General features: G+C 40.2%; 1 protein-coding gene across 1 annotated transcript; it reads right to left on the reverse strand.

Moving 5' to 3' along the window:
- On the reverse strand, positions 1 to 26548 carry Actr10 (actin related protein 10). The gene is made up of 13 exons (XM_052185705.1): positions 26382 to 26548; positions 23354 to 23426; positions 22136 to 22218; positions 20910 to 21018; positions 17047 to 17154; positions 14769 to 14836; positions 11493 to 11572; positions 6999 to 7034; positions 5515 to 5594; positions 5326 to 5399; positions 3126 to 3207; positions 1171 to 1372; positions 1 to 199 (listed from the first exon to the last, which is right to left on the reverse strand). The coding sequence occupies exons 1-13, from the start codon at positions 26456 to 26458 to the stop codon at positions 18 to 20; spliced, it is 1254 nt and encodes a 417-aa protein (XP_052041665.1). The 5' UTR covers positions 26459 to 26548; the 3' UTR covers positions 1 to 17.

Here is a 26548-nt window from a genome sequence, read left to right on the forward strand (position 1 = left end):
TGGATTTATTCAAGCATTTATTTCTCGGTGGAAAATGCTCTTTTCATCAGCGGTGGTTGCGTTTTCCCAACATCAAACATCATTTCCAGAGGTGGGTTGTTGAGAGAACACCAGTCAGGTATGCGGCCTGTCTGATTATAGTATTCCTTTGAAATAGAGCGGCTCCCAAGTATATCTTGCAATGCTCCAAAAACAGCCCCTGTGTAGTGAGGATAATTTCATAGGGAAGATGATATATCAGGAAAGCGTAAGCTAAGTGCATCTATCTTATGCAAAGAGGGAACTGGGGAACTCAGCAATGCAATCAAACTCTCAACTCCAATTTAATGGGATTCGTTCTGAGAAACAGGGTAAACCATAACTCCTGTGCTGAAAACAACCTAAAGACCCTTTGCAAATTTCAGTGAATATGGTATTACAAAATCTAAAATAGGCGAAATAAGATGAGGTAGAAGGATTTTCAACTTTAGGAAAGACTCAAGTTTTCTTTGTCACAATTCTGTTACATGTCATTAAATAAAATAACACTGTAAAACCCAACAGATGTCATTTAAAAGTTTTTAAGATTTTTTTTATACCAGAAAAATCTTATAAAGATGCATAAGGCGCCCGAGCAGTGGTGGCGCACGCCTTTAATCCCAGCTCTTGGGAGGCAGAGGCAGGCAGATTTCTGAGTTCAAGGCCAGCCTGGTCTACAAAGTTGAGTTCCAGGACAGCTAGGACTACACAGACAAACTGCTGTCCTTGAACTCAGAAACCCACCTGCCTGTGCCGCCCAGAGTGCTGGAATTATAGGCGTGCACCACCACAGTCGGCCAAAAGTTCCTAATCTTTACAGAAAGTCACACTTTAATAGAGGCAGGTCTCACTGTGTAGCTTAGACTGGCTTGGAATCCATTATGTAACCCAGGTTTGCTCAAACTCTTTATCTGTCTGCCTTAGCCTCCTAAATGAGGCTGGATTATAAGGCTTTATTGTTTAGTGGAAAAAAAATATTTTCATCATCATCAGTGTCTAAGCTCTCCCAACATCACACATCATTTCTAAAGGTACAGTCAGGCAGATGCCCCAGCTAACAGTTTTACTTAAGAGGTGGGTAGTTTTGAACAAAGTAAATGTATCATTTACTTTGATAGTTACTAGTAATACTGCTCAGGACTAAGTTCTTACCTCCCAACCAGGCCACACAATTAGCTTTTGCAGGTGGAGTATGAATTCGGAAGTTCTTGGTGCCAAGTGTCTTTTTGTATTTTGGCTTTTCTACCAAATACCGTATTTCTGCAAGCAATCTGTGGAGAAATCCTGGCAACATAGACGTGCCTCCTATGATGACCAAATTCTCTGCCAGTTGCTTCCTGGTGTCTATTGGGCACTGTTGTTGAAAAAGGAGAAAGGTCATTAAAATCGGATGAATACTGTTCAGCTAGACTTACTCCACAGAAGCAGACACTGTAGACAGTAGCAGCAACCTGTACTGAGAAGACATGTAATGTTTCTTTCATACAGAAAACATAGCCACCATGAAAATACTAGTACATATGTACATGTGCTTTTGAATATTTTAAGTAGCTTTTAGATTTATTTAGTTAGTGATTTTTTTTTTAGACAGGGTCTCTCTAGATAGCACGGGCTGGAATTCACTCTGGAGGCCAGGTTGGCCCTGAGATCTGTCTCCCTCTGCCTCCAAGTGCTGGAATTAAAGGCGTGTACCACTACACCCAGACTCCATATTACCTTCTACACCAATCTTTAAATTGTGTGTGTGTGTGTGTGTGTGTGTGTGTGTGTGTGTAAATATAGATGCCAGAGCTTGTGCAGACTAGAGGGCTTCTTGCAGGAGAGGGCTCTGGTCTACTCTGTAGGTCCTAGCTACTGAACTCATCATCACACTTGCAGGCAAGCACTTTTATCCACAGGCCTGACCCACAGTGTTAGACTTGAAAACTGTGTAAATTCCACAGGCATAGGCAATAGCATGATCTCCTGCCTTTCTACCCTTAAGTAAAGAGAGCATGTAACATTTAGCCACTACAGCACCCTCCCCGTTTACTTTGTGTTTTGAGACAGACAAATATACAGAATCACCACACAGCCCTAGTTCCTCAAACTTGCAATCCTCCTGTCTCTGCTTTTAGAGTGTTCAGATAATAGGTGTGTGCCACTGTTCCTGGCTTAAAATGTAAATGCTTTCAAGTTCTTCTGTTTATACTAGTATACCCAAGTTCAGGTGCCGGGGAAGATAATACTCTCAGAGCTTGTTCGGAGGCTCTAACGGGAACACAGCTATCCTCAGCCCTGATGAAGGATACTTTCCTCTACTGAAAAGGTCACACTCTTGGCACCACTTCCAGAGACTGTGCTTCAAAGGAGACAAGTGGACGCTGCCTCACATTGGCCTGGCAACCCATGGGGTGCCGGATGTCACAGCCAGATTGTCCTCCCTCCAACCCTATGGGAACTGCACTTCCTCACTCTAAGAATTAGGAATAAAATAGTACGTCAAGGAGTGGTGCTCCACAGTGATGCCATCAGGTTTGGTGGCAAGTATCCTTACCTGTGGAGCCATCTTGCTAGCACTATAAATATTTTAAAATACTAGGAAAAGGGTTTTTTTTGTTTTGTTTTGTTTTGTTTTGAGACAGGGTTTTACTAAGTGATCCAGGCTAGCATGCATTATTATAAACCAGGCTGGCCTGGAATTCTTCATCCAACTGCCTTGGTGCCTCAATCACTACTATGCTCAGCAACATTAACTATAAAATTCCACAGAAAAGTTAAAGTGTAAAAATGTAAGCCAGGTGTGGCGGCCCATGCCTGTAATTCCGGGACTTGAGAGGAAAAGGCAGAAGAATTTGAAGAATTGCCACAAGTTCAAGGATAGCCTGGTCTATTCAGTAAGTACAGGCCAAACCAAAAGAAACCAAAACAAAGAAATATAACAACAACAATAATAAACAGTATTCTATAGAATTGTAATAGGAAATTAGAAATAAAAGGGTTTGAAAACCCCTTATTCTTACAAATAATACTTTTTTCTTACAGATAATATATGTCAAGAAAAAATGCAGAAGATAACACTTAAAGACATTCTTTGAAGGACTCTAACAATGGGAAACTATAAATACCTGTAAAAGGGAATCCAATATTAAAGTGGCAACGGACTTCTCCTCATTATCTTGTTCAAAAAGAATTTCCACAACTGAATCTCTAATGAGATTAAAAAGAAAAGAGAACACTTTATAGTCATAGGACATAGAATAAACCATTAGTTATACTAACATAATGTTTTTAAGTGGCAGTTCTACCTTCATGAATTATTTAATGAATATAAAGCTTTTCTCATTGTAAATGGGGAAATGGTAGTATCTACCTCCAGGGCTTGAGAGGATTCAGTGAGAGTTTAAAACAAGGTTTGGCATACAGAAAGCATTCCTCAAGTGTTAGCTACTGCTCTAGTAAGATCTATATGTTTTGGATTTCATTACATCTCCTCAAACAGAACAGAAAAGAAGTTATACTCTGTAAAAGCTAACATGATTTCACGTGCCTGTAAGTCAGGGATACATGGGATTTTCAAACAGGTAACAAAACCCTTTTGTCTTTTAAGTTTTTCTGAAGCGAGGTCCCATGTAGCTGAAGCTGGCTTCAGGCTCCTTATCCTCTTGTCTCTACTGCCCATGTGCTGAAATTTCACCACACCAGGCATCTCACATTTTTTTTAAATTTTAAAAATACACAAGGCTGAAATATAGTGACTCACACTTCTGCACATGTGTGCACATATGCATGTAATGCCCACAAAAGCCAAGGCAGTAACTGACACCCCCCGCCCCCCAGCAGCTAGAGCTGAGCCGGCCCTGAGCTAGCAGGTGGCGCCGGGGTCGCATCAGCTCTGCTGGGTTGTTAACTAGCCGAGCCATCTCTCCAGATCCAAAGGCAAAGTTCTGAAGCACAAACAAGCAAATGTCTGATGACAAAGTCTAGCCACTTTACACTGTACATACACTGTACCTCCAGTTTTGCACTCCAGCTAAACTTGAGTAGATGCAAAGATTGCATGGACCTCAAAGTGTCAGGCATTTAGTACCTGTTTCTTAAAAGAAGTTACTACTGGGCTGGCGTTACGTCACTTAGGATGATGTTCTCCAGCTCCATCCATTTGTCTAAGAATTTTATGAATTTGGGCTGGAGAGATGGCTCAGTGATTGAGAGCACTGACTGCTTTTCTAGAGGTCCTGAGTTCAAATCCCAGCAGCCACATGGTGGCTCACAACCATCTGTAATGGGATCTGATGCCCTTTTCTGGGGTGTCTGAAGACAGCTACAGTGTACTTAACAGACAATAAATAAATCTTTAAAAAAAAAAAAAGAATTTCATGAATTCATTGTTTTTAATGGCTGAATAGTACTCCATTGTGTATATATACCACATTTTCTGTATCTATTCCTACATTGAGGGACATCTGGGTTCTTTCCAGCTTCTGGCTATTATAAATTGGGCTGCTATGAACATAGTGGAGCATGTATCCTTATTACATGCTGGGGAATCCTCTGGGTATATGCGCAGGAGTGGTATAGTAGGGTCCTCTGGAAGTATTATTCCCAGTTTTCTGAGGAACCGCCAGACTGATTTCCAGAGTGGAAGCACCAGCTTGCAAACCCACCAACAGTGGAGGAGTGTTCCTCTTTCTCCACATCCTCCCCAGCACCTTTCTCCTGACTTTTTGATCTTAGCCTTTCTGACTGGTGTGAGGTGAAATCTCAGGGTTGTTTTGATTTGCATTTCCCTGATGACTAAGGATGTTGAACATTTCTTTAGGTGCTTCTGAGCCATTCGATATTCCTCAGGTGAAAATTCTTTGTTTAGCTCTGTACCCCATTTTTAAGGGGGATATTTGGCTCTCTGGAGTCTACCTTCTTGAGTTCTTTGTATATCTTGTATATAAGCCCTCTGTTGGATGTAGTGTTGGTAAAGATCTTTTCCAAATTTGTTGGTTTAAAAAAAAAAAACTTTAAAAAGTTGAATAAAATTACTGACCAAAAATGAAGCATCATAAAAAATATTTTACTGGTACCTTGGAAACACTCACCGAGGCTTATACAAATACTTTAATGCAGCTGGGCAGTGGTGGTGCATGCCTTTAATCCAAGCACTTGGGAGGCAGAGGCAGGCAGATTTCTGGGTTCGAGGCCAGCCTGGTCTACAGAGTGAGTTCCAGGACAGCCAGGGCTACACAGAGAAATGTGTCTTGAAAAACCAAACCAAATCAAACCAAACCAAACAAACTTTAACTCATTATTTCCCTCATAAAAATAATGTCTAACCTGATTGATCCAAGCACATGTAAAATTTTCTCTCCATCCAATGGATAGTCAACATTTGGAGGTGGGGTGGGTCGCTAAAATGCAAAAAAAAAAAAAAAAAATTAATAATAATAATAGTAAAAAAACAAGGTATACTTACAAGCAAACACATAAGTAACTTTTGCAAACAGAATTGACTTGTAAGCTTACCTCATTATTCCCATCAATATTGAATTTTGCTGCTTGGATTTGCAGCCCACGCTTCAGGTCACTCACAAAGCACGTACGCACTTGAGGAGAAAAGGAGCCTTCATTACTGCTTGCTGTTCAATGGTAAGCTTACGCCTCAGCCAGAGCACTCCATCAAATGAACACACAACTCAAATACCTATCTTCTGTAAAATCATGCATTATCTTATTGCTTTTATATAGAGCAGAGTTGAGGTTTTATTAAAGATATTTTAATACAAGCTTGCACATGAAGCTTACAAGGAAAAAGAAGGGGCCAGGGAGATTAAGAGAGAGACTTGGGGAGCAGAGAGACAGAGGCATCCAGGAAGGAAGACAGACACATTTAACAGTAAAATGCAGGCTTCTCTACAGACTGTTGCCCACAAAACCATATTCTAAAAATCCCTCCACAGACCGCGCTGCCATCTGGCGGCCACTGTAGAAGTGTAAGACACACATAAAGTACACCACCATAGAGACAGCTCTTCCAAGTAAACAGCATGTGTTTTCAGGGCTTCTATTTCCCCTTGTTTCCTTTTGATCCTTGAACTGCACCTGAGCCCAGCTCGACCACTTCCTGCATGGCATGTCCGCACCAGCACCCGCCTGCTACTCTATGCTTTAATGCATAGACACTCAACACTGGAGTTTTTTTGCAAATACCCTTAATAAGGCCTTTAGACATAGGAGTAAGTAAACATTTTAAATCTGAAAATGGCTCGAGCTGAATGCAAGATAGCCAACAACTTCAGCCAACTTACTTTTACAACATTACTTACATATTTAGAATGATATATGTGTTTACTCTCATTTTAAGATAAATTCTAAACTGTACAGTGGTGGCACACACTTTTAATCCTAGCACTGGGGAGGGGAGGCACGCAGATCTCTGAGTTTATGATCAGGCTGGTCTACAGAGTGAGTTCCAGGACAGGCAGCGTTACACAGAGAAATCCTGTCTCAAAAACACACAGATGATAAATTCTGTTGGGGGCTGGAGAGATGTCTTAATGGTTTACAACACCTGTGCTTCTAGAGGATGACCTGGGTCTGTTCCCAGCACTCACATGGTGGTTCACAATCGTCTTAACTCTAGGCACAGGGAACCTAGTGCCTTCTGACCGCCACAGGATCAAGCACTCATGTGGTGCAAATACAGACATTAAGGTACAACACTCACATAAATAAACTGAAAAAAGAAAACAGGAAAAAAAAAGGGTCTTCTGGCTAGCTCCAGATGCTCTGAAACTTGCTGTGTGTATATTTGCACCATGTGCTAAGGCTGTAGGACATGCTACCACATATATTTTCTAGCTGTACTTTTAGACACATGTGCCCTCAAACTAGCATTAAATGCAAGCGACAAAACCCAGAGTGTCAGGTGGTGTTAGGGTACTTTCTGTCAAGCCTGACCACCTGAGTAATCCCAAAGACCCTCACGCTAAGAGAGAAAACCCTCTTACCTTTAATGTCTTCTAGGATACTTTCTGGAACTGAACCTGAAAAACAATTTTATTAAGAATTAAAGAACTTTAATAGTAATTATTTTAAAATCCTATTTAATCCTCTCCATTTCCCATTTTTTCATTTAAGTAAAATTAAATAACATATTCATCTTCTTAAAGGTCTAACAGAAAAATCAACTTTGCTTTTAGGGAAGAAATCTTCCCAAAGTGAAACACTCCAAGTGGGGAGGCGGCAGAGACACCGGGCCTAGGAGTGAGAAGTCCTACGGAAGACTGAGAGCTCACACATCTTACAGTAGAAGCCAGCACACAACAATGGGTCCACATGCGTACGTGATATAGTGTGGTCACAGCACTCCCCTAGCACCCTCTTGTCCCCTCTGCTCTAAACTATTTATAATGAACTTAATCTAAAACCCCCACCTCAAAGTATTAACCCATAATTTGAAAACTGGCATACTGAATCACTGTGCTTAAAAAAAAAAAAAAAAAAAAAAAAAAAAAAGCCGGGGCGGTGGTGGCGCACGCCTATAATCCCAGCACTTGGGAGGCAGAGGCAGGCGGATTTCTGAGTTCGAGTCCAGCCTGGTCTACAGAGTGAGTTCCAGGACAGCCAGGGCTACACAGAGAAATGTGTCTTGAAAAACCAAACCAAACCAAATCAAACCAAACCAAACCAAACCAAAAAAAAAAAAAAAAGTACAATATGTTTACCAGTATTAAGTATGACGTCAGTGGGTTGGCAAGAGCGAGCTCAGCTGCGGGCGGCCGCAGCTCACAGCTAAGCCTCCAGCGGGGCTGGAGGCCAGTGTACTTGGGTATAGGACCCATGCTCAGCAAGGACCATGCTTTGGGTGACCACCTTGCTCCTTATCAGCCACTTTGTTTGTCGGGCTGGTAACTTTAGATTTAGCATTACTTCTATTAATTTTGTTCTTTTCAGTTCTCACTTTGTGTTTATAGCATGGTACTCATAGCACACAAGTTTATAAACGTACACATTAAAGGGTCATGGTCCAAAGTGCTTTTGGTGTATGACCAAAACAGTTGACAACTCCTATCCTTAGACATTAAGGATATTAATGTATTATGTACCCGGCATTCGGGTGTTAGCAGCAAGAGGAGGGGAGTCAAGAACAACTCTAGCGGCATCATGAGTTCAGAACTTGGACTATATGAGGAAAGAAAATGGCAAACCTAAAAGTGTTAAAATCTAGTTCTCAAGAAGGTAAAGAGACCTCACATCTTAAGATTTAATCTCGCCTATAGAGAGGCGAGAAAGATGGACCTGTACTTTTTTTGTTTTAGTTTTTGTTTTTCAAGACAGAGTTTCTCTGTGTAGTCCCGGCTGTCCTGGAACTCACTCTGTAGACCAGGCTGGCCTCGAACTCAGAAATCCACCTGCCTCTGCCTCCCAAGTGCTGGGATTAAAGGCATGCGCCACCACCGCCTGGCTGGAACTATACTCTTGGAATCAACAACCTGAGACTCTAAAGCCACAGCACTCCACAGCTGCTATCTTTTTGTCTAGGACATTCGGAGAGCAGTCAAGAAATGGCTGGTAAAGACCAGTTTTCTGTTGCCAAGGAAGGCTGGAAATGAAGGGTGTAGTTGAGTTACAATTAGATGCTATTTTAAAAAGAGGAGACAATCTTGGCAAATAATCGCAACTGCTTAAATTCTACAAAAATGGAAATAACATCGATACACCCTGGAAAGCTCCATTTCAGACATTTTAGCAGAACAAAATGAATAATGTTTGGTATACAATTTATATTCTATACTTTCCAAATCACAGTACTTATATTCTCATTTCAGGATTTTGCTGTGTGACCCTGGCTAGCCCTTAATTCACAATCTACCTGATGGTTCTAAATACAAAGTGAAAGAGGATAATTAAAATTTTATCTGAGGATTTAAAGTATACCTAAGATTTTCATCTAAGTTTTGCTAACGACTTCAGAGGCAACCCTTTAAATTCATCTGTATCTCTGGTCGTCGTCCTGGGTCAGCAAACAACATAGTTCTGACTTCTCAATGTCAGAAATGTAATACAGATTAGGATTCTGAGACAGGAAAGGTCAGAATAAGTCAAAGGTTCACTATGGAGAACAACCCAAGAAGATAGTTCCTAATATTAGTTAACTCCACAACCGGCTTGGGCCTTCATATGTTACCTGGGATAATTCAAATGCAATGTTCCTGCCTCAATCTCTTGAGTAGCTGAAATTACAAATGCATGGTACTGGGCATGGCTTATGGTTAGTTTTGTTTTTGGTTTTGGACACAAGTTTCTTTTTGTAGCCCTGGAACTCACTCTGTAGACCAGACATCATCGTGTGCTAGGATTAAAGGCATGCATCACCATGCCCGGCTCATTTACGGTCAGTTTACAGTAGTATCTTTACTCAGCTGGGCAGTGGTGGCACGTACTTTTAATCATAGCGCTCAGGAGACAAAGGTAGGTAAATTTCTCGTGAGTTCAAGGCAAGCCTGGTTTACAGGACAGCCAGGGCTACAAAGCAAAATCCTGTGTCAAACAAACCAAAACAAACACAAAAATCAATAATAAGTAAATACAAAATAGAAAAACTAATCAATTGCTTGGGCTGGAGAGATGGCTCAGTGGTTAAGAGCACTGACTGTTCTTCCAGAGGTCCTGAGTTCAATTCCCAGCAACCACATGGTGGCTCACAACCATCTGTAATGCCCTCTTCTGGTGTGTCTGAAGACAGCTACAGTATACTCATGTATATAAAATAAATAAATCATAAAAAAAAGATATGTTATTATCTTAACTCTCAAAAACCATAAAAAACATGAAGAAAGGTTAGCTGCCACTGAAACTGTTTTGCTTGCTCCCTTTCCAACATACTTGTCAGCTTAAAGGCGCTTCGCTAGTAAATCAAAAAAAAAAAAAAAAGTAAGACAGGGAACCTTCAAAGCCCGTGTTGGAAACAACTAAGGAAATGGGAACATGACACGAAGGTTTACTAGAGGACAACCTGTTCTGCTTAGGGAAGATGACCAGGGAACCCTTACATGAGCTGACATTCCATTTGGGTCATGTACAGGGAACAAAATTCAAAGTAGTGTCCGTGTGCGCAGGAACTAAGATGACAATAAGATGAAGACGGGTTGTGCATATAAGTGCTCCTGGTGATGGAGATGAGTCTCTGGGTGAGCTAAGGAGTAACCAGGGCAGGGTAGGGTTAAGACTAAGAGGGAGAACAGATGAGAGTATGGAAAACATGCAGCCAATATGAAAGGAGGGTTAATCAGTAGGAGCTAAAAAATTGCTTGCAAATTTAGGGAAAAACCATCCCTGATAACTGAATGAAATAAATCAAATCAGTAAGGGCCAGGCTCACAAGAAGACAAGAAATGACAAGGGCGAGGTTGCAGGTGCTCTGCTCTCATAAGTGCGGCAGTGTGTGGATGGAAAACAGCAGGGGAATTAGACTTTTCTGAGGAAGAACTGGAAAGGTTTGCTAACTCCCCATTTTCTAAAAGGAGAAACAGAGATAATGCTATTACATTATTAAAAAATTAAAATATAACTTTATCATTTCTCCTCTTCTCTAAGATGCTATTAGATATTATTACTTATATATACCTTATACATACTTATATCTAATAGTACTTGAAATATTATAAGAGAAGCCGGGCAGCGGTGGCACACATCTTTAGTCCCAGCACTTAAGAGGCAGAGGGAGGCAGATCTCTGAGTTCGAGGCCAGAATGAGTCTACAGAATGAGTTTCAGGGCTACATAGCAAAACTCTGTCTTAAAACAGAGCCGGACGGTGGTGGCGCATGCCTGTAATCCTAGCACTCTGGGAGGCAGAGGCAGGCGGATTTCTGAGTTTGAGGCCAGCCTGGTCTACAGAGTGAGTTCCAGGACAGCCAGGGCTACAAAGAGAAACCCTGTCTCGGGAAAACCAAATCCAAAAAACAAAACAAAACAAAACAAACAACAACAAAAAATAACAAGAGAAGAAAATGATGTGTTCACTTCTGAGAGTGCTGACTTGGAGGCCTTAAGTGATTGTTTCAGGTGGAAATAGGAGTGTCAAGTTCAGAAAGATCAGGGCCAGGGTCCATCTGAGAATCAGTGGCATGCAGATGTAATTTCATCCAGAGAAATAGATGAAATCTGCTTAAAAGCCAGTAGGAAGAAAGAAGAAAATAGAAGGAGGAGGAAGAAGAGGGAAGGAAGAGGAGGAAAGAAAGAGGAAGAAATGAAATAAATACAGTCCCCTATGGAACCACTAGCAGAGAAAATGAGAGAGGAAGAAACCCAAGAGGAGTGCTTAGAAGCAACAGTCCGTGGAAGAAAGAATCCCAAAGCCAAGGGAGGACAAGACGACTCAAGCCACCAAGAGTTCTCAAGCAGATGATTAACGCGCAGCGGTGAGGCCTCACACGCGGTGGCAGAGATTAGACAGAAGCTAAAGTGTGAAGAGCACGGTCCACTCAAACAGCTCATTACCCATCACCGAGGGAAGGCTCTGTCCTTTAGCAGCACCAGTGTCAACAGTACATTGTTCCAACAGCTGAGTTTCCAACTCCCTGAAATTTGAAAAAGTTATTGAAATTAAAATACTACAATTGATTTCTTTTCTTATTTAAAAGGTACAATACATAATAAACCATAATGTCTCATATAAAGTTTGTTTTGACCCAGGGAAGTAGTGGCACATGCCCTTAATCCCAGGATTGGGAAGGAAGAGGCAAGTGGATTTCTATGAGTTTGGCCCACAGAACAGGTTCCAGGATAGCCCAGGATATATACAGAGGGGAAAAAATGTTTATTTTGAGGCAGGGTCTCTTGTAGCACAGGCTGGCCTTGAACTTCTGACTTTCTTGTCTCTACCTGAGGTGCTGATGCTGGAATTACTGTGTTGTGAGGTACTGGGGAGAGAACAGCAGGGCTCTGTGCATACCTAAGTCAAGCCACATCTCTAGACCAATAGAAACAATGGCTGTACCTTTTTTTTTTGTTTGTTTGTTTGTTTTTTGTGAGACAGGGTTTCTCTGTGTAGCCCTGGCTGTCCTGGAACTCACTCTGTAGATCAGGCTGGCCTCGAACTCAGAAATCCACCTGTCTCTGCCTCCCAGAGTGCTGGAACTACAGGCGTGCACCACCACTGCCGGGCATGGGAGGAGGACTATATTTGATCATCTACTCCACACCCAGGCTTCCATATCCTCCCTCCAGGTTCTAGCCTGGCCTTGGACTTCCTTCACCGCCCAGCGCCACAGACTTCTCATATCTTCCTAGAGGGCAAAGACTGAACTAACAAAGGAAGGCCACATACTCCAATTTCACTGAAAGAATGCCAACAATATGAAAGATTAATCCAAAACCTACTAGTCTTGTAGAAATCTTGCCAATAACAATTAACCTAGATGAACTCAGGATATACACTATAAACTCTTTTAAAATATAATTTATTCATTTTATTATTTTTTCATGTGCATCCGTGTTTTGCCTGCATGTCTGTCTGTCTGAGAGTGTCAGATCCTAGAGTTACACAGTGCTGTAAGGTGCTATGGGCGTGCTGGAAATTAAGCCTGGGTCCTCAGGAAGAACAGCTGTGCTCTTAACCACTGAGACATCTCTCCAGGCCAGGATATAGAATTCATCAGAGAATTCAAGGAGTTTAATGAAGACAAGGAGATAGCACAATGAACTCAAGGAGAACAAACACCCTGATGACAGCCACAGAACTCAAACATAAGGCTGACAGACACGACGAAGACAACACAGGACTCAGGAGGTAGAAGCACTGAAGAGGACTCAAGACGAAATGAAGATGGAATTAAAAATCCCAATAGCTTAACTAGAAAGATCAAAGGAATAAAACTTAAAATTTCTCATCAAATAGGACCAGGAAGCAAGCAAGCATCACTACTGTCACATAAGAGAAAATAGACTTCAAACTAAAACTAATCAGAAGAGATAAAGAAGGATTCTTTATTCTAATAAAGGAAATAGTTAACCAAGAAGACATTGCTATCCTGAACGTACATGCATATATCAAATTCTGTGGAGCCTAGTCATATATATATATATATACACACACACACACATATATGCACATATGTATATGTATATATAGCTAGAGGGAAGATACCATAATAAAGCTATAAATGAGAAACCGACATCCAACATGGAGACAAGCTTGAAGCGATCCAACTGAAGTCAGGAATGAGGCAGGGCTGTCCACCATCCCTCCTCACCACTGTGCTCCAAGTACTAGCTGCAGCCATAAGGCAAGAGAAGGAAACTAAAGGGATACAAATAGGGAAAGACGATAGATACTATACTACACATTAGAGATCCCAAAAGTCCTACCAGAAACTGCTAGAAAACAAAAACTCAGCAAATGAAAGGATACAGAATCAACTTGTACAAATCAGTAACTTTTCGATACAACAAACAGAGTGGAACTCATAAACATATTCTCATTCACAGCAGCCTTAAGGAAAATATAATACCAAGGAAACCTAACCAAGTGAAGGAAATGAGAAAGGCATTAGAAAATGGAACAAAATCCATTATCACAGATTGGTATAATTAACATTGTGAAAATGGCCATTCTACCAAAGGCTTTTTACAGATTCAATGCAATCCCAATCAAAATCCCCAAGCCATTATTTACAGAAATAAAAAAAAAAAAACTATCCTAAAATTCATTTGACACCACAACAGACCCTGGAGATCCAAACAATCCTGAGAGAAAAGAATAATGCTGGAAGGGAGAAAGGAGAAATTTTCAGCTAGGAAATCAAATGAGTAGCCCAGAACTGGAAGCAGTGTCGCATGTTTTCTTCCACTGGAGGCTCTGGACTCCAAATCTTAAGATACGGCTGTACCCCCCCCTTTTTTTTTTTTGAGACAGGGTTTCTCTGTGTAGCCCTGGCTGTCCTGGAACTCACTCTGTAGACCAGGTTGGCCTCGAACTCAGAAATCCACCTACCTCTGCCTCCCAAGTGCTAGGATTACAGGTGTGCTGTGCCACCAGCGCCCGGCTACAGCTGTACTCTTAACCCCTCATCAAAGAAACTTCTCTTTGCAACAGAGAACTAAGAAAACTAAAGAAAACTACAACCAATCAAAATGCAGAGTTGTGGAGTCCAGTCCCAATGGATACACCTACAGAACACTCCTGCACTTAAGGCTTAGGAACCCTGTGGAAGAGGGAGGAGAAAGACTGGAAAGATCAAAAGAATCAGGGAGTCTGCTGTACGGTTTTGTCTCCTAGTAATATCAGAAGCTATACCCATGAAGGCTGACCAAAATGACTGTCCAAGTGTGAGCTGAATATAAAGACAATATCACTGGATATGCCAAAGCAGACAGGGAAAAGCCCACGAGGCCTCAGCCCCGCACAAAGGACAGGCAACTGAGGAAAGCTGGGAGAGGGAGGGGCCTTCCCCAGGGACAAGAGGACCAATTGATCATCTAATGTCAAATGCTCAGCCCTGAGAACACACAGATGAGAACATTATATAGACTTTACAGGTTATATTTATAAAAACAAACACACAAAATATTAGTGAAAAAAGAGGCCATGCATTTGAAGAGGGGAGAGTAGATAGGATGGCTTAGAGGGAGGAAACGGAAGGGTGAAATTAATTATATTACAATCTCAAAAAATGATGAATGCATTCAAATCTAAAAGAAAATGGAATAAATTAAAAATCAAATTATAAGCACCAGCTTTTGTGGCACTGGTGAGAAAACATACAAGCAACTTACTTGTGAAGAGCTTTCCCCCCTAAGGGTAGTGCTCCCCAGCAATTCAGTACTGGGATGCCTTCATATATCTGTACTGTAGTCAAGGACATTATCATCTGAGGAGATACAATGTTTCCTCTACAATATTGTTCTAATTGATACATTTTTACTTCTTGTTTTAGAAGTTACAGAAAAGTCACATGCAAGTCTCTTAATAGTGTTCATCAAAGAAAACAGACTTAAATGTGCACATGCACAGACACACTGTAATCCAGTAATTAGGGCAGAGGCATCCAACAAAGTAGTCAAAGGCTAACAGTATAGGCCTACTAAGTGTTAAAATTCAGCTGTTCAGAACTTTGATATCTTTAAGAGGCTAAGCTACAAGGCACATTTTACAAAAGCTTAATGAAGAAAAAATACTTTAGCAACCTCATTATAGAGAAATATTTTTTTAAGGTTTATTTATTTTATATATGTAACTATACTGTTGCAGTCCTCAGACACACCAATAGAGGGAACTGGACCCCATTACAGATGGTCGTGAGCCACCATATGGTTGCAGGAACTATTTATTTATTTATTTATCTATTTATTTATCTATTTATTTATTTATTTATTTATTTATTTATTTATTTTTTGGTTTTTCCAGACAGGGTTTTTCTGTGTAGTCTTGGCTATCCTGGAACTCTGTAGACCAGGCTGGCCTTGAACTCAGAAATCCGCCTGCCTCTGCCTTCCAAGTGCTGGGATTACAGGCGTGCGCCACCACCCCCGGCTAGGTGGCTGGTACTTGAACTTAGGACCTCTGGAAGAGCAGTCAGTGCTCTTAACCACTGAGCCATCTCTCCAGCCTAGAGAAATATTTTTAATATACTGGATTAAATAAAGTATATTATTAACTTTACTGCTTTAATTTATATGAATTTCTAAAATATTTAAAAATTCTATATATGGCCCAGCCTGGCTGAGCTGACAGGACAGTACACAAACTTATACTACACATATATTACATTACTCCTAATTCTGTTTTGGTTAATGTTTTATAAGTACAATACTTTAAAAAATGAAAAAGAATATGGTGAGAGCACCAGCTTGGACACTCTAGTTTTATATTCTAGCCATATGCTTATAAAACTTACCCTAACTTCCAATGTTCTTACTTACATGAAAAGAATAATACTTGCATGGCAGGTTTATTTGAGAATTAAACAAAGTAATGTCTAACTTAGTGTTTTAGGAGTAAATGATTATTTCCCCACTGAACATTTTTTCTCATAGAAATCTAGATTTTGAAACTGCTTGTCTTATGTTCACATACTTTAACTATATTTTAACAAAGCAACATTCACTCTGACAATTCAATAAAGTGTCTACCTCTATTCTAAGTGTTTATATGGAAAGGAATATACCTAATTGTATATTCAGTCGTAATCCTGTGACTAAACAGCTAGCGGTACCTTATTAAATGACATAAACTACCCGTTGGGTCCTACGCTAAAAGACTGCCTTACTCAGCGTACAGTTCCCATGAGATGGAATATCACCACTATTTTATAGATACGGAAGCCAAGGCCAAGAGTGTGTGCTACTAGAGCGGAGCCCTGGAAGGAAGAAGCACAGCCCGGATTTGTCCTTACCTGCCCTAGCTCATAGACCCAATGGCATATTATTCTGACAGCCTCTGGACACAAAAAAATGTACTTTTTCGATAATGAAGGCCAATTTCATTTACCATTTAATAATTTTCTTAGCTTAACTTTCTCATTTTAGTTTGTCTAATTATTCTTTGTATGGCTTCTTAGAAGTTAACTATCTGGGTCTGGAGAGATGGCTCAGTGGTTAAGAGCACTGACTGTTCTTCAAGAGGTCCTGAGTTCAATTCCCAACAACCACGTGGTAGCTCAGAACCATCTGTAATAGTATCTGATGCCCTCTTCTGATGTGTCTAAAGACAGCGACAGCATCCCCACATACATAAAATCAATAAATCTTTGAAAAAAAAAAAAGAAGTTAACTATCCTTATCATCTGATAATGCATTTTGAAACCTGAACACAATATTTACCAGATCTGCTCCTGGAGCAAAACTAGGCCTGAATCATAATGATAACTCCTGCAAAAAGCTTAAACCTTTCAAGGCTATTAACCTTACCACATGATAATTCATACTATACTCACTAAGCCAAAATACTTCAATAATAAAAATTATTTTTATAAGCCAAATTATTTTAGTTAAAATAAGTAAAGAAAAAAACAAGCAAAACCCACGACATGGGCTAGTTGATAAAAAAAGATACAGGCAACACCAGGCTTTCCCTGTATCCACAATCCAGGACCATGGCAGAGTTAATCCCGAGTGTCAGCAGTGCCATCAGATGACTTGGAGCAAGTAAGACCGAGGGAACCTGGAAACGGCAGAGCAGCAGCGAGGGGGTTGAGGGCAGGGTTTGAAGACGTCAGAGTTGTCTGCAAATAGACTGGAAACACTCATAGGAGCGCTGCATGGATTTACATCTCTGATTAGGTGGATCTACTCAATAATCAAAGTATATTGTAATAAACAAGTAATTTAACTAGGTTGTTTCATTCCCAAATGACAATTCTAAAACATTTTTATCAACTACCTCTCACGAAGTAGAATTTTCAAATAAAAGATAAAAGTCTAGAAAAATGTAAATTCAGAAAAAGATGATACTAAAGAAACAGATGCTTTGCTGCACTGGGAACACTGGAAAGAACCCCTCCTTTTCTCCCTCCCTCCCTCCTCCCATTTGTGACCACAGTGATCCTCCTGCTCAGACTGGAGCAGGGATTACAAGCACAGGTCTAGTCTTAGGAAATAATTATTTTCACTTATTTATCTAAGATACAATCTCATGTAGCTCAGGCTGTCGTGTCCCCCCCCCCTCCCCCGTCAGAGGACAACATGTGGGAGTTGCTTCTCATGTAGGTCCTGGGAACTGAGTAACCTCAGGTTGTCAGACTTAATGGCAAACACCTTTACCCATGGAACCGTACAGCCCTTCCAGGGTCTTGAACTTGCTATGTTGTTGAGCACAACCCTAAACTGTTGATCTGCCTTCACATCAACCTCCCAAGTGTTGAGATTATAGGAATATGCCACCAAACACTGCAAAAACTCTTGATTATCATTATTTGCAAACTTTGTAGAATAAATTCTATTTTTAAACCACCAGGGGCTGGCGAGGTGGCTCAGAAGGTCCAAGAACTTGGTATAGAACCTGGCTACCTGAGTTTGATCCCTGGAACCTGTGTAAAAGTAGAACTGATCTCAAAGTTGTTCTCTGACTTCCACAGTGACACTGTAGCACACCATCCATCAGCATGCACACACATGCACACACACACACACACACACACACACATACACTAAAAACCTAAAAAAAAACTCAAATCCCATCATAATAACAGCAGCTTAAAGAGCAAAACCACAAACTATATAATCTTCTTGGTGACTTTTCTTTAAGTAAGAATTTGCTAGATTTGGTGGTAGTACGAATACAGATATTGAATCAAAATATGAAAGTCTATTATAATCAAATGGCAGATAAATAATAACTGCATTATTATTTTTATTTATTTATTTATTTATTTATTTATTTATTTATTTATTTATTTTGGTTTTTTGAGACAGGGTTTCTCTGTATAGTCCTGACTGTCCTGGAACTTACTATGTAGACCAGACTGGCCTTGAACTCAGAAATCCGCCTGCCTCTGCCTCCCAAGTGCTGTGATTACAGGCATGAGACACCATGCGTGGCTTGCATTATTATTTTTAACTTCTTTTTAATCAGAGAAGGCATTTTGTTCATATACGAGATAAGGACACCAATGAAAACCCAACTGCAACTACACAGAAGGACTCTCTCGCTCAGATAAGCTGAGCTGCCTTACTGCTATTTTCCCACTCAGTGGGATTCTTGCGTCAAGGGCGTCAGGAAGGGCAGGGGCTATAGGATATATTTCTTCAGATCTGCCTTAACAATATGACTGACAACCAGTTGCACTTGCCAGAATATTTTTAGTATTAAGTATATTCTGACTTTAGCAAAACATATAAAGATGTTTACATGTAATTAATTTTGAGATAGTCTCAATGTAGCCTAAGCTGGCCTCAAATTCAGTAAATATCAGAAGGTGACCTTGATCCTTCTGCTTCTACCTCCCAAATACTGGGATTTCAAGCAAGCATCACTGCCCAGCTTACATCTAATTTCTTTTCTTTTCTTTTCCTTTTTTCCTTTTCCTTTTTTTTTTTTTTTTTTGATTTGGTTTTTTCGAGACAGGGTTTCTCTGTGTAGCCCTGGCTGTCCTGGAACTTACTCTGCAGACCAGGCTGGCCTTGAACTCAGAAATCCGCCTGCTTCTGCCTCCCAGAGTGCTGGGAATACAGGCTTGTGCCACCACCACCCGGCTTACATCTAATTTCTAATATACTGTAATTATTTTAAATAATCTTCCATTTCCCTCTCTTTTTAAAAAAAAAAACCCTCTAATTTCAAGGCAGAAACTTTTAAAATTAAAGAAAATCTTACTATGAAATAGTCTTACAATATATTTCTATTTTTATAAAATGAAGATTACAAGCAATGTTACTAAAATCAAGAGGTAATAATCCCCACTTCTGAGACCTCCTACTTCTTCCAGAGGCGGCAATGATTACATATTGCACCTAAAATAAAGGAGTAAAGGAAGAAAGAATACTTGACAACAGCCAGTGTATCTGAAGAAAAGAAACTAGAAACGCATACAAAAATGAATGATAAACTTCATAGCAACGAATATATCTTTTTCTCCTAAAAGTCTCCAAAGAGACTTTTAATACTTACTTTATGTTAAAATAAGTAACTGAAATACCATTAAGAAAAAAAATTCTCAATTACCTAAGCACCAGCTTTAGGGTTAATTAAAACGAACAAAAAAAAAAAAAAAGCTTTGAGTACCTATGCAAAAAAAGTTACATGGGGCATTTCCCTAAAATGTAATACATAAGCTTTATTTATTTAGTTTCTGAACAGTTTACATGCTAGGCAAATGCTCTATCACTGAGCTATCCTTTCTTTCTACTTAAAAACAATTTATTAATTTCATTTAAAAATAGGTATCTCAAGAGGTTGCCAGGCAAGCATGAGGAATTGAGTTCAGTTCCTGTACCCATATAAAGCTGGTGCAGTGGCACATTTCTGTAATCCCAGGGCCGAGGAGACAGAGACAGGAGGATCCCAGCAACGTCATCCCAGCCAGGTCAACTGAATCAGGAGAACCTGTCTTGAACAGTAAGGAGTGAGGCCAGGGCTGCAGAGCAATTGGGGGGACTGCTTGCTTAGCATTCGTGAAGCCACAGGCTCAGTCTCCAGCACTGCATGAAAACAGATGTGCGGTGCATGTGTAATCCTACTGCCTGGAGCTAAAGGCATGAGTTGACACAGGCTAGAGATATCTGGGAAAAAGGAACCTCAATTGAGAAAATGCCTCAATAAGATCAGGCTACAGGCAAGCCTGTAGATAATTTCTTAATTAATAATTGATGGGGTTGGAAGAGACTGCAGCCCACTTTGGGCTGCTGGTCCTGGGTTCTTGAAGAAAGGATGAGCAAGCCATGCATCTCTCCACAGCCTCTGAATTAGTCCCTGCCTCCAAGGTTCCTGCCCTGACTTCCCTCAGTGGTGGACTGTCACCTGTAAGTGTAAGCATAATAAACCTTTCCCTCCCGGGTTGCTTTTGGTAATGGTGTTTCATCCCAGCAATAGAAACCTGACTAAGACAGAAGGCAGTAGCAGGTTGTGGGGAGTAGCCTTTGACGGACTGGAAGGACTTTGGAACTTTGAGCTAGAAGGTCACTGAGTGCTAGTAACTCAAATGGGCTGTTCCACTTAGAAGACTGTTGAAAGCAATGCAGGTGATGGAAGCTTAGTCAAGACAGCATCAGAAGTTTAAGGTCAGCCTCAGCTATACAGCAAGTCTGAGGCTACCTTGGGCTTCACAAGACCTCAAAAATGTCAAAAATAAATGAAAAAAAATAGGACGGATAAATGATTAAGAAAGAGACTGGACCGCTGGTCTCTACAAATACCCATATATACACACCCATATATAGCACACAACATCCATACAAACATACACAAATAAAAATAGGTACCTCAAAATATTTGAAAAGAACACGAGTGAGTGTCTCTCTGAAGTGGGAAGGACATAATACTGACTCAATAATCACCACCCGGCGGTCTCTGGGATTCACCAACAGATGCCTAGAAAAGAATAGTTTTGTTTTTATAAGAAAACAAAGATCTGTACTTTTTTGGGTAAGTAATGCAATTTAAGAATAGACTGTTTTTCATCTGTTAAAATTCTTTATGACAAAATGTATTTTATTATTCCAGGAATATGATGTTTCTGAGTTCTTAGACTGTGCCAAGTACTGTAACAAGAACTAAAGCCATTATCATTATCACTATTAGCCACTAAACAGATGTTTTCTTTTGTGAATTTGTAAATGTAGTAAGTATACGCTCACAAACTCCAGTCACAATAGAGATTAACTTGGAAACCATAAGAGTTTAATATTAATACACTTGTTGCCCAGAAAGTACTAAAAATGATCTTTATTATTTTCTTATTCTTGTGGCTGCATATGCACGTATTTAAGCAGAAATATGCATTCTATAGTTGTTCTTTAGTGTGCTCCTTTCCTTTTTCAATACATCTTATTTTTTTGATTCACTACATACAGATATGAAACAACCCTAACCCGATTTTGCTGCTTAGCACAGATTTGAGTTAATAAGCAAATGCTGATTAACTCTGAGCAGAAGACCTCAGACCCCAAAAACTAACTGCAAAATGTTTCACCATATGGATAGCCAATAATTTACTTATTAATCCTCCCCCCTCAAACTTGACTGAGTTTTTATTTGCATACTGTCAAACCTGTTTATTAATGGACACTTGATTTGCCTTCAATGTTTTCTGACAGTTTTTAATTTTCTAACCTTCAAGTATGTTTTTCCAAAGGCTAAAGACAGAGATGACAAGATGGCTCAGGCGTGAGGGCGCCAGGGGCCTAGCCTGAGTTTGACCCCTGGGGTCCACGTGGAAGGAGAGAACTGATGCCCGCAATGTATCCTCTGACCTCCACGTACCTCAGTACCCAGAGACATGCACATCCACATATAAATTCTTAAAATAGTTTTAAAATACCCAAAGGTTGAAGATAAACAAAACTGGCAATGAAATCCAATTTTCTTTTTTGCATCAGATGCAGTAACTAAGCATACCTATAACTGGCATTAGAGGGGGAAAAAAAACCCAAACCCAAACTGCTGAAATTAGGATAAAAACCAACCCTGTAATAAAGTTTCATCTTACCTGAAATACAGTATGTGAATGAATTCCTTTAGGTAGGAATATAATTCTTCTGTATTGATATTATACTGAACAACTTTGATCGGCTGTAAAAAATAAAATGACTTCTTATATTAACAATATTTTATGCTTTTTATTTACTAATATATTTCTTCATAATAGATGAAATTTATATTAAGAATATAAACACTGAAAACCGATTAACTGGCTGTAGCTCAACTGGTGGGCTTGCACAGCACATACAAAGCCCTGGGCTCAACCCAACTTGGCATAAATGCTTAAAACTCGATGTGGTGCTGCGTGCCTAGAAACAGGCAGAAGACCCAAGTTTAAGGTCATCAGGCCAACCTGAGTCATATAAACTTTATCTCAAGAATAACATAAAAAAACAAAAACAAAACAAAAATTCCCTGCAAAGGGTACTCCCTTTAATCAGGAATTTCAAAGAACTGGAAATGGATAGGAAAGAAGGTAATTTGAATTGCATAAACAGAAGCCTGTGTCTGCAAGTGAGTATATAGAAGAGTGCTTACAAGCTTCTTGTCTCCCTCCATCTGATTTATCAGTTGGGCATGACTGATGATAAAAACTCAGAACTGCCTGAGAAGCATTAAAGAGTGCTGGAGAGATGGCTGAACCGGGCCAAGCACTGGCTGCTCTTACAGAGCTTGGTTCCCAGCAAGCACACAGTAGCTCACAACTGTAACTGGGTATCTGACGCCCTCTTGTGGCTTCCAAGAGCACTGCATATTTGGAGGGAACTTGAGTATGTGCAGGTAAAACTCACACACATAAAGTAAAAATAAATCTTAAAAACAAAAGGTAGCAAAGGCTTCCTCAAATACTCTAGACTTAGTTCATCTCTTGCATTATATGATTGTTGCACATCGTGATTAAATTCATGCCATATGAAATTAGATCTCAATAAAGTTGACTTAAAAAAACTTGAAATTATATTTTACTTTATTTTTCTAAATTTCTCATCTTATTACTTATTAATATTAGTTGTGTGCATGTGTGTGTGTATGCATGCTATATGAATGTGTCACTGCCCTTGGGTGGAGGTAGGATGGCACCTTTGTGGAACTGGTTCTTTCTTGCTACTTTTGTGTGGGTTCTGGGTTCTCACCTCAAGTGCCAGGCTTGCTCTGCAAGCACCATTACCTACGGAGCCATCTTGCCAGCCCATAGTTTTCTGATTTGTTTTTTAAAAAAAAATACCTTAGACGTGCCAGCTCTTTTTATCACACTAGGAATTATACATCGTGGACCAGTTTCTCCTGCGAATCCACACCTGCAAAGAAATGGAAAATTACATACTCAACTTATAACCTTTTTTCTAAATATCTGCCAAAGAAACAATGACCACAAAAACATCTGGAAATATCTGATGCACTTAAAGGGTCAAAGAAAAAAATATAAAAATAACATCTATTAATAATTTTACATCACGGGTTAAAAGAAGAAACAAAGTATATAAAAATTGTTATATTGAAGTAAGCCAATGTCTCATTTTAAGGCAGATTTCATTTTCCTTCACTTTTATAAGACATTTACTTTTATAACCCTGGACCTACACTATGTGACTTCCTTCAAACAGTCGTGCATCACTCAATGAGAGGATATGAGAAGTGCAATAGTTAGGTGACTTAAGTTATTTTGCATCATCATAAAAGTGTACTTACATAAACCTTCTATGTGTGTGATTGTTGTTACACTACACACTTTTAGAACATGTTGCTATACTAAATACCGCAGGCAAATATAACTCAAAGGTGTTTGTATACCTAAGTATATAAAAACAAACAAAAGGTAAGCATTTGTGCACCTAAATGCATCTAAACATGGAATAATAGGAACTACAATCATTCAGAATAAAGAAACTCTGGTCCTTGACAACCCACACATGATCCTGAAGAGCCGTGACATCATATATGTGATCGCTCATTGACAGAAATAAATGTCATTCACTACGTGGCACATGAAGAATCTTGTCATTCTATTGTTAGTTTTAATATTAATAAAGACTATTATTAATAAAGTAACAGCTAGCATGGTATTTAAGACTGTTTTTTTTTAACCATCTTATGTGTCTAAGTGTTGTGCCTGTGTGTATGTATGTGCACTATATACACGCCTGGTGATCATAGAGGTCATTAGATTCCCTGGAACTGGAATTGTGAGGTAACTGTGAGCCATCTGACATGGGTACTGGGAACTGAACTCTTCAGATTCTCTGAAGAGTAGCAAGTACTCTTAACCACTGAGCTGGCTCTCCAGCCCCAAGACTATCTTCTTAAACTATGAGAATCTGACAATTATAATCATTTCATATGTGGTGAACTCAAACAAGCTTATAGTCACACTAGAACGTGCACTGACACTGTTTTTAATAGTATTTATTTTTTGTGTCTATGTGCGCGGGCATGTGAATGACACTGCATGTACGGAGGTGAGAAGACATCTTGAAGAAGTTGGTTCTTTCCTTGGCTTTAAGCCAGTCATGGCAGGCACAGGTACAATGCCAGCACTCGGGAGGGCAGAGGCACTAGGACTAGAAGTTTGGGGCCAGCTTGGGCTACACTGGACACGGTTTTAAAAAAAGAGCGCGCGAGAAAGAGAGAGAGAGAGAGAGAGAGAGAGAGAGAGAGAGAGAGAGAGAGAGAGAAATTAGTAGACAGTGCCACATTTCATTTGTGCTGGAAAAACAAGTTTTGCAAAAAAAAAAAAATTGCAAAAATGAGCATAAGATAAATTTAACCCTAAATCACAGCTTTTTTCCTCCTGGGCACTGTTCCCTGTGCCCAGGCATCTCTCCCCACTTTCACCTCAATGCTCCTTCTATTCAGTGTTCCTCGAAGTCCTCAAGACACCGTGTAATGATGTAGCTCAAGTTCTCTTTGAGGGGCAGTGGTGGCGCACACCTGTAATCCCAGCACTTGGGAGGCAGAGACAGGCAGATTTCTGAGTTCGAGGCCAGCCTGGTCTACAGAGTGAGTTCTAGGACAGCCAGGGCTACACAGAGAAACTCTGACTCGAAAAACCAAAAAATGATGTACCTCTGTCTTCAACCATATCCCTATATAATAATTTATATTTTCAATGCATAACCACAATAATTATTTTCAGGTAGTAATCTCTACTTACCACATTCATGTTTTTAAAAAGACATGAATATGGGACAGTCAGAGAACAAGAGAATAATCAAGAACTATTATTGGTCTATTATGAGTCTAAGAGTATGTGGGTCTAAGAACTATGTTTAAATCTAATTCTGTAGCTTCTAAGGACCAATTTTTAAGTCTGTTCTTGTGCCCATTTATTTAGTAGCTACTTAACATCTATTACAGGTTAGGAAGTATTAAAATATGTAAAAAGAAATTCAAACATCTGTTTCATATATAACTTCACCTCATATATACATATGTATATATGATGTAACTGGAGAATATGTATTCTCAAGTCTAGTATGTACTTCACACACAACATCACCTCATATATACATATTTATGATGTAATTCTGTCTTGTCTCTTGAGTCCAATACAAGGACTCTTAAATGGATGGTTCAAAGAACTCAAAGCCGTCGTCTATCAACCTCTCATACTGTTTGTTTTCCGTCTCTACCTTTGATTGCCTCTTTAAGGACCACTACTCCAGTTTTTACAAACTGCTTTTTTAAAGTGCAAAATGTGGGTCTAAGAGTATATAAGGTAACCAACAGAATTTTCAGTCTTATCTGTATATAGCTTCACATCTTCACGTGCCTGGGCTCCCTAGCTGAATTTCCTACACTCTTGGGCAACAATCTATTTCCAGAACCAACAGGGCTCCGTCCCATACATGTTTTATGATGGAAAGAGTCAGCAAGTGTTACAATTCGAGGCTGCTTTCCTATCTGACCCAGCCAGAGGTCATCGCTGTCAAACCTTGTAATGATGGTCCACAATCACCTTAGGCAGGGGTCCGGTGGGGAGGGGGACACCGTTCCCGGAGCTTCCAGGGCTTTTCAGGTAGTCCAGATCCTGCTCACCCTACCAGATCCTAATGGTTCGCATCGCCCAAGAGAGTCCTCCTTGGCAACACACTTGTCACTGGCAAGGACTGAGCTTTGCCTTAAGGCAATGATGCGAACGAAGATTTGCGGCGTCGCCGGGGGAAGGTCCTGGGTGCCCAGCGGCCCTAAAGACAGTTGCCTGTCCGGAATCACCCGCACTTCCCTCGGGCCCACAGCCGGCCACGGACACTCACTTGGTGAAGGCTTCTCCTAGGTCGATCACGACCGCTGTCTTCTCGCCGCCGCTCCCGAGGCCCTCGTAGAGCGGCATCGCTGAGAGACCGACGCAGAGACGGTGAAGTGGTCCGCCGGGCAAGGGGGCTGCCTCAGCGCGGGGGCGGGGCGGGGTCCTCGCAAGGCT

Source organism: Apodemus sylvaticus, chromosome 6 (assembly GCF_947179515.1).
Source record: "Apodemus sylvaticus chromosome 6, mApoSyl1.1, whole genome shotgun sequence".
Lineage (NCBI taxonomy): Eukaryota > Metazoa > Chordata > Mammalia > Rodentia > Muridae > Apodemus > Apodemus sylvaticus.

What these genes read in the sequence shown, in the direction of transcription:
- Actr10 (XM_052185705.1), bottom strand. Translation starts at nt 26,458, where the DNA reads ATGCCGCTCTACGAGGGCCTCGGGAGCGGCGGCGAGAAGACAGCGGTC. An exon ending in ATATTGATGGGAATAATGAG is followed by an intron (nt 5,400 to 5,514) that starts GTAAGCTTACAA and finishes TTTGCATTTTAG; the next exon opens with CGACCCACCCCACCTCCAAA. An exon ending in CATGTGCTTGGATCAATCAG is followed by an intron (nt 3,208 to 5,325) that starts GTTAGACATTAT and finishes TAATCTCATTAG; the next exon opens with AGATTCAGTTGTGGAAATTC.